Source organism: Paramisgurnus dabryanus, chromosome 6 (genome assembly GCF_030506205.2).
Source record: "Paramisgurnus dabryanus chromosome 6, PD_genome_1.1, whole genome shotgun sequence".
Classification (NCBI taxonomy): Eukaryota; Metazoa; Chordata; class Actinopteri; order Cypriniformes; family Cobitidae; genus Paramisgurnus; species Paramisgurnus dabryanus.
This window is the reverse complement of record NC_133342.1, coordinates 24,176,825-24,190,598: the sequence shown is the minus strand read 5'-3', so window position 1 is coordinate 24,190,598 and position 13,774 is coordinate 24,176,825. Positions and strand designations below refer to the sequence as shown.

Below are 13,774 nucleotides of genomic sequence, written 5' to 3'. Positions count from 1 at the left end.
AGTTAGAAACACAGTTACAAAATTCAGGGTTCCCACATGTCCTTGTAATCCTTGAAAGTTTGTGAATCTGGGGGGGGGGATTCAAGGCCCTGGGAAGTTTTTGAAAATATACAGGTCATTGAAAGTGCTTGAATCTATTTTATGCAAGAAGTTTTCTGGAAAAAAATCCATATTCCCTGTGTAGTGTAGGATGATATCATAAAAGTAAAAGACTTTTTAAGCACACGTGTTAAACTGTTTGTGTAACTAACTCTTAAGAAAGAGAAACTAAGGTGATTTTTCTAAGCTCCATTTTATTTAGTCTCCTTTGTTAATGTAATGAGTGCTCTTATCCCGCCCCCTAGTGGAACGTTAATTTCGCACCTAGAAAGGTGGGACCAATTAGTGAGACGCACACACGGAAAAGGAAAGAGCGCATGCTGTTTGAAAAACGCTCTGAAATTGTAAATATCGTTCTAAAAGGTTCTCAAATACATGAATGGATAATTTAAGCACCTAGCTGGAACGGGAACAAGGTACTGTGTTTGATTTGTTTAATGTTTATATGTATTAATATGTGTGTTAATCTATTTGACTGTGAAGAAGTGTTTAAATGTGTTGTTATCACTTGTGTCATGCAAAGTTTGTTAACATAAGTTTTTTAACATTGTTAATATTGACTGATGTAATTTATATCTTTTTGTAATATGTTTGTTCATGTTGGATAATGTTTATGTTCGTAAGAGCTGATTTTATGTTATTTATCTGCCCTGTAGCTCTTACGGTGTTTCATGAAGAGAAGGTGTAACATAAGAAAGGCAGATTTGTGTTTTTAAAGGAAAGGCTAACGGCTGAACACAAAATAAAGGCTTTTTGAAACATCAGTACGCTTCACCATTGTCTGGCTGGGGTTTTGCTACAGTAAGAGCTTGACCCGCATCGATTCCGACGACTGTTGTCTACAACGTGCTACGGAGGGTCGTTACCGCGCCGGTTACCGCTTCGGTTACATCATCGTCATCGCGCCTGACCTATTTCGGACAACTGTCTCACAGATTCGGTGCAATGGTCAAGTACAGTCACATTTACGGACACTGATGCAGGACTGTGAGTATTAATCCACTATTATATAGACAATAGTACAACAATACGGCGAGCAACGGATGAACGGCTTCTCAGACTGAACATTTAATACTCACTGGCTTACCAACAAGAGCAACAAAATAAACTGTGATTATATTTGCACTCATGCCTCTATGCATCTATATGGACTCTTTCTAATTAAAGACATATAGATTTTTGTTGTTTGGACTTTGCATTTATATACCTAGTTAACAGTGTTTATTGAGGATTTAATTTTGCCTCACTTTGGATTTAAGAACGTTGATAACTTGTTCATTGTGATTTTACACTGACATTTATAATTTTTCTGGTGTCTATATGTACATGCATATGTGTCAGCAACTAAAATTTATGTTTTGATATTTTATGTTTGCACATTCATATCCAGGGCTTTACCATATCTGCTAAACTGTCTTTTTCTGCCATTTAGAGTTTACAAAAAATTCTTAAGTGATAATGTCAGAGTTAGGAAATGAGATAGAGGTGGAGGAGCAGATGGTTGGTCATCAGCATGATGATTTACAAGATGAAACCCAAATAATGATAAACCCATCAGAGCAACCAAGTCTAAAGGAAACTAATGAAGGTAAACAACAATGTCTAACTGATCGCCAAGGCAAACTTAATAAGGAGGATAATGCTCTTGAAGGTCCAAGACGATCTGAACGCACATGCCATCCTACAGAGAAGATGCGCGCATATCGTGATGAAGAGGCCAAGAAAAAGGAGAAAAGGTTGTTTGCCATGTACGAACAGTGGAAGCTCCACACACGAAAGGCAAGAGATCAGCTAAAGACTTATATGTCAGAGAGTCAGCTCTGGCCTCTCATTGAAGAGCTTAAGAAAAGTAAAGAAGATGTAATGAACATTTATTTTGAAATTCGAAATCTCACTACACCCTCCACCGACATAAGAAGAAGAGTTGATACGTGTGAATCTGTGACCACAGAAATCATCAACATTGCATACAGCAGAGCTATAGATGAGGAAAGTGGATTTAATGAGCAGCAGGAGAGACACCGCCTTCATGAACTGCTCCGCCACGACTATGCAAAGTCGGTCTATGGATCCGCAGCCTCTTTCATAAGTCACAGCCAGTCCGATCACTACTCCACTACTTCATCCATGACAGCAAAACGTGCGGAGGCAGCAGCTGAACTAGCAGAAAAGGAAGCAAATTATCAGATGCTACTGGAGGAAGAAAAGCAAAAGGAATCTATAAGAGAGTTAGAGGAACAACAACGCAAGGCTCTAGAGGTACAAAGGTGTGAGTTGGAGCGATTACAGGCAGCGAAAGAGATACGGGCCGCTCAAGCAAAATTGAAGGTTTATGAAAGGGAGTCTGAACGAAAGGATGCTTTCTATCTCAAAAAGGAAAGGAACATGGAACCAAAGAAAGTACCTGTAACTACCGCGCCCCTCTCTCCAGTTGCAACGCCCCATCATACGGACCTACCCTCTCTCACTCAGCTCCTTCAAGACAACATAGCCTTAAATAGGCTTCCTGTTCCTGAGCCATTTGTCTTCAATGGGGATCCCATACAATTTGTTGAATGGAAGGCAGCATTCACTTCACTCATAGACCAAAGGGCAATCACGCCAGCCGAAAAACTATACTACCTGAAAAAGTATGTTGGTGGCCCAGCACGGCAGGCTTTAGATGGCAACTTTTACCGAAATGACAATGAAGCATATCAAGACGCATGGGACAAATTAAATCGTCGCTTTGGCCAGCCATTCGCCATTCAGAGAGCGTTTCGAGAGAAGCTCAGCAACTGGCCGAAAATACCATCAAAGGATGCTGAAGGACTGAGACGCTTCTCAGATTTTCTGAATGCTTGTCAAGACGCCATGCCTCATGTGAAGGGTCTCGACATATTAAATGATTGGGAAGAAAATCGGAAGCTCGTTCACAAGTTACCGGACTGGGCAGCTTTGCGTTGGAACAGACAAGTCACGCAAAGCCTAAATGAAAATCAAGAATTTCCAAGTTTCAAAGACTTTGCTAGATTCACGTCGGATGAAGCTGAGATTGCTTGCAATCCCATTACGTCATTTCATGCCCTTCATTCATCAGATTCTTACACTGAGAAGAGAAATCTCAGAGATGTGAAGAGAAACAAGGCTAGTGTGTTTACCACTCAAATAGTCACTGACAATGAAAAACACAAGTCGGAACAGAGGAAAGTTAAGACTTCATGCATCTTTTGTCAAGATAATAGACACCAGCTACACGCATGCTACAAGTTCACTGAAATGGTATTGGTTGAGCGACGCATCTATATAAAGGAAAAGAAACTCTGTTATGGATGCCTGAAACCCGGCCACAGCGTGAGAGACTGCCGTCATCGTCTTTTCTGTGACCACTGTAAAGGAAAGCATCCTACAGCCCTGCATGATGACAACTATAAAAGAGAAAGGACTGCATCAGAACCAGAGACAAATATAGGCGCTGCTGCAACGTCACTCAGTATAGCAGGCGTAGGCTCATCAAACACATCTATGGTGATACCAGTTTGGGTTTCATCTAAAAATGACCCAACCACTGAGAAACTCGTCTACGCACTACTCGACACTCAAAGCGATACTACATTCATTGACCAAGAAGTGAGTGATGGTCTTAATGCTGACAAGTATCCAGTGAAATTGAAGTTGACGACTATGAGTGGCAGGGATACGGTGCTCACAAGCGAAGGAGTCTCTGGGCTTCGTGTTAGAGGATATAGTTCTGCAGTTCAAGTTGATCTTCCTGTCACCTACACAAAGGACTGCATTCCTGTCAACCGCTCTCACATTCCCACTTGTGAGACGGCTAAGCAATGGAGTCATCTGGCTGAAATAGCTGATGAAATACAACCACTGAAGGACTGCGTAGTAGGTCTTTTAATCGGCTACAACTGCTCAAGAGCCATGGCACCAAGACAAGTCCTTTTAGGAGGAGATGAGGAACCCTACGCTGTAAGGACTGATTTAGGATGGAGTATTGTAGGGCGCTCACTACATACCCAGGATACATCTAGCTCACACCATCTGTGTCACAGAACTACAGTCAAGGAGCTACCTCCATTAACTCCTACTGACGTCATTCGCATTCTAGAGTCTGACTTCAAAGATGGCAATGATGACAGCAAAATTGTGTCACAAGACGACATCACATTCCTCAACATACTGGATGAGGGAATAAAGAAAAATGTGTACGGGCATTATGAAATGCCTCTGCCCTTCAAAACCAGACCCAGCCTGCCTGACAACAAAGGCTCCGCTATGACACGCCTCCTTCACCTTAAAAGGAAATTGCAAAGGGATGAAAGGTATAAGGAACGTTATGTTGAGTTCATGGAGGAAATCATTGAGCAAGGAGATGCTGAGCAGGTCAATGACGGTGGGAGTGAAGGGGAGAGATGGTACATTCCCCATCATGGTGTGCATCATGCAAAAAAGCCAGATAAACTTCGTGTAGTGTTCGACTGCTCAGCCAGATACAAAGGAACAAGCTTAAATGACCACCTCCTCTCTGGACCTGACATGTTGAACAACTTAAGTGGAGTTCTCATCCGTTTCCGACAGCACCCTGTTGCGTTGATGTGCGACATTCAGAAGATGTTCCATCAGTTTCATGTGGTCGAATCTGATCGCAACTTTCTGCGCTTTCTTTGGTGGAAGCAAGGAGATTTGAACTCACAGCCCATCGAGTTTCGCATGAAAGTGCATCTGTTCGGTGCAGCCTCCTCTCCGGGATGTGCAAACTACGGGATGAAACATCTAGCTAAAGAGAATCGCGACATCTACACTCAGGGCTCAAGATTTGTGATGAGGGACTTTTATGTAGACGATGGACTCGCAAGTATCGAAACCACTGAAGATGCTATTCAGCTTGCCAGGGAAGCACGTGAACTCTGTGCCATGGGCGGTCTCCGACTACATAAGTTTGTGTCTAATGACAGAAAGGTATTAGAGAGTATACCACTCTCTGAACGAGCCAACAACGTGAAGGATATGGATCTCTCATTTGATGAATTGCCACTTGAGAGAGCTCTCGGGATTCAATGGGATGTGGAGTCTGACCGCTTCAAGCTTAACGTCAGCCTCAAAGAACAGCCTGCAACACGACGCGGCATTTTATCTACAGTGGCTTCTCTGTACGATCCTCTTGGGTTTGTGGCGCCAGTCGTCCTCAAAGCAAAGATAATTCTTCAGGAGATGTGCAGACGAGGTACTGGCTGGGACGATCTTCTCACTGATGAGCTTCGACCAAAATGGGAACAATGGAGAAGTGATCTTGCCCAATTAGATCATTTCACCATATCCCGTACCTACTCACCTGCTGGATTTGGAAGGGTCTCCAAGACAGAGCTGCATCACTTTTCTGATGCCAGCATGAAGGGTTACGGCCAGTGTTCATACCTGCGACTTCAAAATGAAGAGGGAGATATTCATTGTGCTTTAGTTGTAGGAAAATCACGTGTTTCTCCAACCAAGATCACAACCATCCCAAGACTAGAATTGACAGCAGCAGTTGTTTCCGTGAAGATAAGCAACATGCTTAAGGAGGAATTGGGATGTATTGACGCAGAGGAGTTCTTCTGGACCGACTCTAAAGTGGTCTTAGGATATATAAGAAACGAAGCACGACGATTCCACACGTTTGTGGCTAACCGGATACAGAAGATTCAGCTAAGCTCAGCCCCACAACAGTGGCGATATGTTCCTACAGATGAGAATCCTGCTGATCATGCTTCCCGGGGCTTGACTGCCAGTGAGTTTTTGTCATCTACCTGGCTCACTGGGCCTAAGTTCTTATGGAACAAGGAAATAAAGGTGGCTACAGACGAAGTGCCAGAGTTAACAGTCGGAGATCCAGAGGTCAGGAGTGTTCTAGCGCTCATTACCAAAACCACAGAACACGTAAGCCTCGTTGATCGCTTGTCCAAGTTCTCATCCTGGTCGCTGGCTACACGAGCAGTTGCACGCATTCTCCGGCGCATAAGGAATAACAGATCAAACAATCTTACCACTGTAACAGAACGAGAAGAGGCAGAACATTGCTTAATCAAAATTCTGCAGAAAAATGTGTATCAAGAAGAGTTGAACCTGCTGAGCAAAGGAATCCCTCTACCACGGCACAATCCTTTACATGCTCTTGACCCTTTTCTCCACAACGACGGTGTTCTCAGGGTGGGAGGAAGGTTGTGCAACTCCTCTCTTCCCAATTTCATCAAGCACCCTGCAATCATTCCAAAAGATCATCACATCACAAGGATGATTATTGCCTATAACCATGAGAAGATGAAACATCAAGGTAAAGGTCTGACACTTAATGAAATAAGGCGCAGTGGCTACTGGATTATAGGAATTAACAGGGCTGTTGCATCCTACATTCGTCAATGTGTCACCTGTAGACGGCAACGCAGACCTATGGAGGAGCAAAAGATGGCCGATTTACCTCCTGAACGCTTGGAACCATCCCCTCCTTTCACTTTCTGTGGCATGGACTGCTTCGGGCCATTCCTTACAAAGCAAGGAAGAAAAGAGAACAAGAGGTATGGTCTTCTTTTTACTTGCCTAAGCTCCCGTGCCATTCATATTGAGATTCTTGAAGACATGACGACAGATGCTTTCATCAATGGCCTTCGTTGTTTCATCGCCATACGTGGTTCCGTTCGTCAGATCAAATCTGATCAAGGAAGCAATTTTGTGGGAGCCAAGAATGAGTTCAGAGAAGCTCTAAAGGAAGTTGATGCAGACCGTCTTGCTGTATTTCTTGCAAATAAGCAGTGCGACTTTATCATGAACGCACCCCATGCTAGCCATGCAGGAGGGGTGTGGGAAAGACATATAAGGACCGTGAGAAGCGTTCTAAGATCCACTCTTGCCCTTTCCTCTGGTAGACTAAATGATGCTTCGCTGCGAGCCTTTTTCTATGAAGCTATGGCTATAGTCAACAGTCGTCCTTTGACTGTTGACAATCTCAGTGACCCCCATAGCCTCGAACCACTCACTCCTAATCATCTTCTGACAATGAAATCGGTCCAGGCCTTACCTCCTCCTGGTGAATTCGTTAGAGAAGATATTTATGGCAAGAAAAGGTGGAGACATGTTCAATACCTTGCAGAACAGTTTTGGAGTCGATGGCGGAAGGAATATCTGGCCAACATTGCTCTTAGACAACGCTGGCATGCTCCAAGAAGGAATTTACAGGTTGGAGATATTGTAATCCTGAAAGGAGAGGATTTGCACAGGAACGAGTGGAGATTGGGTAGAGTTTCAGAAACCACTACTGACAAAGATGGACTAGTACGGAGAGTTAAACTCCAGCTTGGTGACAGTAAGCTTGGAAAGAAAGGAGAGCGTCTTCACAAGTTGTCAGAAGTTGAGCGCCCCATCCAGAAGCTTGTTCTGTTGCTGGAGTCTAACTAAATCTGCTCCTTCCCTCTATAGTGCATAATATTACATAGTTGCCGTTAAGTTTACAACTTTGGCATAAGTTGTCTTTGTTCTTATACAGGCTTTGGGAAAGCAATTTTCAGTTGAAATCATTCGTGCTTAATGTTCTCTGTGTATGTTCCATTATTCACTCATGATTGGTGGGAGTGTAACTAACTCTTAAGAAAGAGAAACTAAGGTGATTTTTCTAAGCTCCATTTTATTTAGTCTCCTTTGTTAATGTAATGAGTGCTCTTATCCCGCCCCCTAGTGGAACGTTAATTTCGCACCTAGAAAGGTGGGACCAATTAGTGAGACGCACACACGGAAAAGGAAAGAGCGCATGCTGTTTGAAAAACGCTCTGAAATTGTAAATATCGTTCTAAAAGGTTCTCAAATACATGAATGGATAATTTAAGCACCTAGCTGGAACGGGAACAAGGTACTGTGTTTGATTTGTTTAATGTTTATATGTATTAATATGTGTGTTAATCTATTTGACTGTGAAGAAGTGTTTAAATGTGTTGTTATCACTTGTGTCATGCAAAGTTTGTTAACATAAGTTTTTTAACATTGTTAATATTGACTGATGTAATTTATATCTTTTTGTAATATGTTTGTTCATGTTGGATAATGTTTATGTTCGTAAGAGCTGATTTTATGTTATTTATCTGCCCTGTAGCTCTTACGGTGTTTCATGAAGAGAAGGTGTAACATAAGAAAGGCAGATTTGTGTTTTTAAAGGAAAGGCTAACGGCTGAACACAAAATAAAGGCTTTTTGAAACATCAGTACGCTTCACCATTGTCTGGCTGGGGTTTTGCTACAGTTTGCTTTAAATGCTTATATCTATGCAAATGTTGATTCATACCAAAATGCTTTTTTGCATAGTTGTGTTTGACACATGAAAACGTCTCGGGTTACGTATGTAACTGTTCTTCCCTGAGAAGGGAACGAGACGCTGCGTCTCCCTTGCCATACATCCTGCGTCCCTGTAATGCCGTCTTTGGCAAAAATATATTTTCTGGCTCTATCGTCACCCTGTCTTTGTCGTTAAGCCTCACCATTGGTTGAATTTGATATACACATTCAGACGCACTTACCCCTGGAGGTGTCACCAAAGTGTCACCGCAGTGACTCAAAGTGAGTTCCCGCGAAAGAGAACTGTAACAATGTATCTTAAAAGGTAACACGATGTAACCTTGCTCTCACTTGAAATGTGTCCCCACCAGTGTTGGTCAAGTTACTTGGAAATAGTAATTAGTTACTGATTACTTCTCCAAGAAAGTAATCCATGTACTTTACTGATTACTTATTTTCAAAAGTAATTAGTTACTTTACTTGTTACTTTACTAAGTTACTTTTCAAAAACATGATGCACGACCTGAATATGCTATAAAGCAACAGACCTTTCAGCCAAATTCTATTCTATCTGCATATTGCATCATCTAAAATTGAAACAAATGAAACATTCTCTTTTTTAACCTCTCGACGCGCACTAATTCGTGGGCGTGATGACGCTGTTTTTTTTAACGCTGCTAACAATATCTATATAGCCTACTGTCTACAAACATTTATAATATTAACATTACTATACATCGTTTAAAAGGTCTACGGGTTTAGCATCAGTGTATGGTGTATGGAGTTACAGATGCTCTAGCATCATAAATATAATATTTTGTGACAGAAGTCCAGATGACAACATGCAAAATATAAATGGGACATCTTACCTTTGTGTTGATATAACGATAGCGATTCGAATCCAGTCTGTTTCAGATGTGTGAATAACCCATGAAAAATGTCTAATAAAACACATTCAATGACCATTTTTGTCCACAAATCCATGAAATATAGATATATAATCTGTTGTTTACATCAGATTTCACATGAACGTCTTGTAATAGAATAGAATATACAATCTGAGGACTATTTACGTCGTAACACTGTATATGAGATGTAGCCGCAGCGGTCATGTCAGCTGGTGGTTCAGGGTTTTTTCAGCAGGTTTCACATTCATGTGCCGGCTTGCTGGGTGTTTGCTCAGATTTGAGGTGGAATTTTTTGCTGTAGATAAAAGTTTTATTCCTACGCAGAGTGTACAGCGGACCCTGATGTTTTTGTCACCTTTAACTGGGTTAAACTTAAAGTAATTTCGGAACTTCCAGCATTAAACGCTGCATGGTCTTGTTCTCTTTTACGCTCCATGTTGTCACTTCATTTTCAACACTACACTGACTGACGGCGCGCCCCTCATACGTCATTGTCACTCGACTCACGACACAAGACAGTCTCACAAAACAAAATCAAGGTTAAATAACGCTGTAACGCAGCCTGCTTACGGGGAAGTAACAGTAATCTAATTACAGTTTTTGAAATTGTAATCCCTTACTTTACTAGTTACTTGAAAAATAATCGGATTACAGTAACACATTACTTCTAACGCGTTACTGCCCATCACTGGTCCCCACATTTAGTCCTTGAATTTGAGAGTATTGGACCTGGAAAGTCCTTGAAAGGTCCTTGAATTTGAAGTTAACTAAAGTGTGGGAACCCTGAAAATTTCCTAAACTCAGTATTTAATTTTCATCAGTCCTGAGTTTATTCAAAATCCACACATTTCTTTTTTTCCCTAACTGTCGTTTGCTTTATCAGGCAGGGGCAGAAATCTCAACTGTAAACCCTGAGCAATACTCCAAGCGATTTTATGATTTTATCACCACCATTCTGTCCTAAGCACTGTCAGAGGATGAAATACAATGCTGGCTGCAGTGATAATGAAGGTGGTTACTTATAAGCTCTCATATCCTTGGAAGAGTTCCTGTTGTGGGTCATGGATCCAGTGTCTCTCTCCCATCCCTACTGAAGAGCACGTCTCAAGTCTATCAAGATTTTGTTTACAGTTTCTTTTCCTCTGGAGTAGGTTTACGGCTCCAAGCGTTGATAAGGGATAAACGTGTCATATATATATATATATATATATATATATATATATATATATATATATATATATATATATATATATATATATTAAATACCTATATAGAAAAATATTGTTCTATACACTTGTGTTAGATATTGTTGATTGAGAAATCAAGTGGTGTTGTTTGTGACCAACTATGTGGTATAATTATCATACTGGATTTTTTTAAAGCTGCTTGATTTTGCGTTTACTTTCTTTAGATAAATTAATTATTTAAATGTCCAGTTACAAATAATATTTCTAAAATATATGTTGACTGAAAAAAAAAATTCCCTAAAAGTTAGCATTAAATGAATTGGAGCATAATTATCTGTAAGTGTTAATTGCACTATTGCTTTTTAGCTGCAGACTGTACCTTTAAATCTCTTTACTAAGCATAATATGGATGCAATTTCAGAATTTATAGTAAAGCTCCAATCATTCAATTGGATGTCAATAAGGTGCCTGCTGTGCAGTGTAATGTCTTGCACAGGAGCTCAATATTTGCAATTGACTCCAATAACGTTTAGTATAAATCTTGTTTTTGCACATGATCTAATGCACCAAAATGTTTATGCAACTGATTCCAGTTTCACCACTGACTCAAGAAGGGTCATGCAATAGTAGTGATTGATAGAACGTGTTAAGCACCTGATGGGTTACGTGTGCATTGTCACTTTTGTATCCCTAGTTGAAAGGACAAAACATTGTTTTTTTTCTTAATTAGAGAACATTTGAAAAAATAAAGCATATTTTGTACCTCCCTTTTTTACATTAATAATTAGCAAGTTTACAATTGGCCATTCTCTTAGTGAGAATGCAGTTGTGTCTGTGCTATTTTGATGCTTGAATCTGTATAAAGTGTTTGAGTTGCACTGTTAAGAGTGGGAGAAATCTGCCTAACTTTAGGTCTTTCTATTAATATTTCTCCCTCTCTCTCTGTCTGTCTGTCTGTCTCTTTCTCTCTCTCTTATCATTGTTAAACCTTTGTGTGATCCCAGAGACCTTTAGTATTATAAAATATATAGATATTGTGATATGTATTCTTCGAATTATTGTTTGCAAAGTAATCCTAAATATTTTACTGTACTGTACCTGTTGAAAAATGGACATATATATACACTGTGCAAGGGTGTGCCTTTTTTACTCTGGATTATTTAATTTTGTATTTCAATCATTTTTTTAACAAGAAAAGTTTGAAAAATGTTATTTTCTAAAAAGGGAAAGGTGAATAGGATGAATCTTAAGAGGTGGTTTGCTGTAGATGTGTAAATATCCAAGTGTATTATCTGTTATATTATGACTAATGTTGCAGTCATAAAGATACAAAATCTCAGATTTCTGTCATTATGTGAAGTGATCAAACTGCTCAGTTAGTTTCACCAGTTGGATGGATTCACTTTTGTGTGATTATCAAAAATGAGTCTTTGTTTAACCTTCTTTTAGATTTAATGTGTCATGTATTTGAATTTTTGTTTGTAGGATAACTTTTAGTGGAAGTCTATGAGTAACTCAGCACAACATGAGGCTATCATGAGGTCTTAGTTTGTACTTTCCTTCTGGTCCTAATGAACTTGATGTCTGTACAGCACATGTGAATCTCAGTGAAGCCACAGTGAAGATAAAGGTCATCGCTTCTATAAGCTTTAAAAAAGAACAGAAAAAAATACTTATGCAAAAAATGACACCACTTTATCCCAAACTGTATAAAGTTACGATCACGTGTGTTGTAATCTGTTAAACATTATTTTATGTTGATGGCACAGTAACTTTGATGGTAGACTAAATACTTGATGAAGAGGAAAAGTGAAGGAGGAAATATGAACCCTTTTAAATATGCTGTCAATAGACAAAATGATCAGTTGTGTGTGTAATTGTCATAACTGTTGTTGTCATGAAAGTGTGCAGCTCTTGTGTGTGTGTTGGGCTTTAGTCTTAAAATATTAAAAGCACTCTTTCCCATAAGCATTGCTCAATAAAATGATGCATTGCTCAGCTTTATTCATCTTTGCAATATTTGTATAATCTTACATTCACAAAACAAACAAAAGCTTAAAAATATTTTCCCCAAAAATGTTTATATTTCATTGTTTATGTGAACTAAATGTAGGTGTATATTTTGATTATTGAGCAAATGGAACTGGTTTGACTCGGAAGATTATATTTTATAAGTTATAAGTTTATTAGACTAATTTATTAAAAATAAACTCCAATGTTCAATATTTTACAACATAACCTACATACCGCTGACCTAGACAAAGCTTAAAAAAGGGCCCTTTAAAGTTTTTGCTGATCTGGATTGATGGGCTGTTGGTGCAGTACAGTTTTACAACCAGACGATGGCACATTGCTCACCGTTTCTTGCAAAGCAAGGCCTTCATTGAGGACACGTCCTGTATATTAATATTGTATTTTTATTCAATAAAGCTATACAAAATAGTCATTCTGTTCTGAATTTAAACATACTGTGTATGAAAAACTGTTACACATTTTCATAAGTCAAGTAGAGTTATGCTGAACTAGATTAAATGCTGTGTCTAAAGATGATCTTTAATAAGATTGTGCCGCATTTTGTAGGTGTTTTACCTCCAACAATTTTTCATTTTATTATTATCAACAGTATATATCAAATAATATGTATAGGCCTATTTAATATCTGTAAACAATATATAATCCAAAAAGTTCCCATGTGCGTAATACGCAATAAGTTTCTTCTTAAAAACTGAGACCATTTCAAGCAGGGGCGGCGTTTGCGTATGGCAGGGTATGGCAGTTGCCATACCCTAGCAGTCAGACAAAGCACCAGAAATCAACAGGCTATAATGAAGCTCATTAAAAATAATATTAAATATTTTCAGTAGAACATATCTGAACATTGGTACATCACTAATATGGATAATTTACGCGTGTGCTCGACTTCATGCTATAATACAGGAACCGACTTGTGGATGACATCAACGTGCCGCGAGAGCGGTTTGAAAGCAAACTCTTCCCATGATTTCTCACCTCACCCTCGCGGTACTTTGATGTCATCAGCCTGTCATTATTGCAGCGCAGGTTGAATTGTGCAGGAGGTTTCATGATGACCGCTGTTGTTATAATCTTTATTTTCGCAAGTAAATTTATTTTCGTTTTTTGTTTTAACATTCAAACAGACTCACGGTTCTCCCCCACACTCGCGCAATGCATATTGCATACATTATTCCAGACGTAATATGATTTGTTCTCTGTGGATAAATAAACATTTTCTTACACTGGGAAATTGTAGCCCAGTCGAAGTGTATTAATTATT

General features: G+C 39.6%; 2 protein-coding genes across 4 annotated transcripts in view; both read left to right on the top strand.

Annotated features, from left to right (window-relative positions):
- pip4k2ab (phosphatidylinositol-5-phosphate 4-kinase, type II, alpha b) overlaps positions 1-12,601 on the top strand; it is a 30,763-nt gene extending 18,162 nt beyond the window's left edge. For both annotated transcript variants that reach the window (XM_065276238.1, XM_065276237.1), the window contains one exon: positions 10,176-12,601. In XM_065276238.1, coding sequence (XP_065132310.1) covers positions 10,176-10,256 — 81 coding nt within the window. In that variant the 3' untranslated portion in view covers positions 10,257-12,601. The remainder of the gene's footprint in view (positions 1-10,175) is intronic.
- Positions 10-8,341, top strand: LOC141282296 (uncharacterized). 2 transcript variants are annotated; one of them, XR_012336850.1, is made up of 2 exons: positions 10-7,966; positions 8,207-8,341. XR_012336850.1 is itself a non-coding variant. In XM_073814981.1 (2 exons), the coding sequence occupies exon 2, from the start codon at positions 1,558-1,560 to the stop codon at positions 7,516-7,518; it is 5,961 nt and encodes a 1,986-aa protein (XP_073671082.1). In that variant the 5' UTR covers positions 10-515; positions 756-1,557; the 3' UTR covers positions 7,519-8,332. The 2 variants fall into 2 exon arrangements, 1 of the variants encoding a protein (XP_073671082.1); XM_073814981.1 differs by having other exon boundaries at positions 10-515; positions 756-8,332.
- Positions 12,602-13,774: the final 1,173 nt, after the last annotated feature.

Bases quoted from the DNA above. Each gene is read 5' to 3' on its own strand.
- LOC141282296 (XM_073814981.1), top strand. From the start codon at position 1,558: ATGTCAGAGTTAGGAAATGAGATAGAGGTGGAGGAGCAGATGGTTGGT.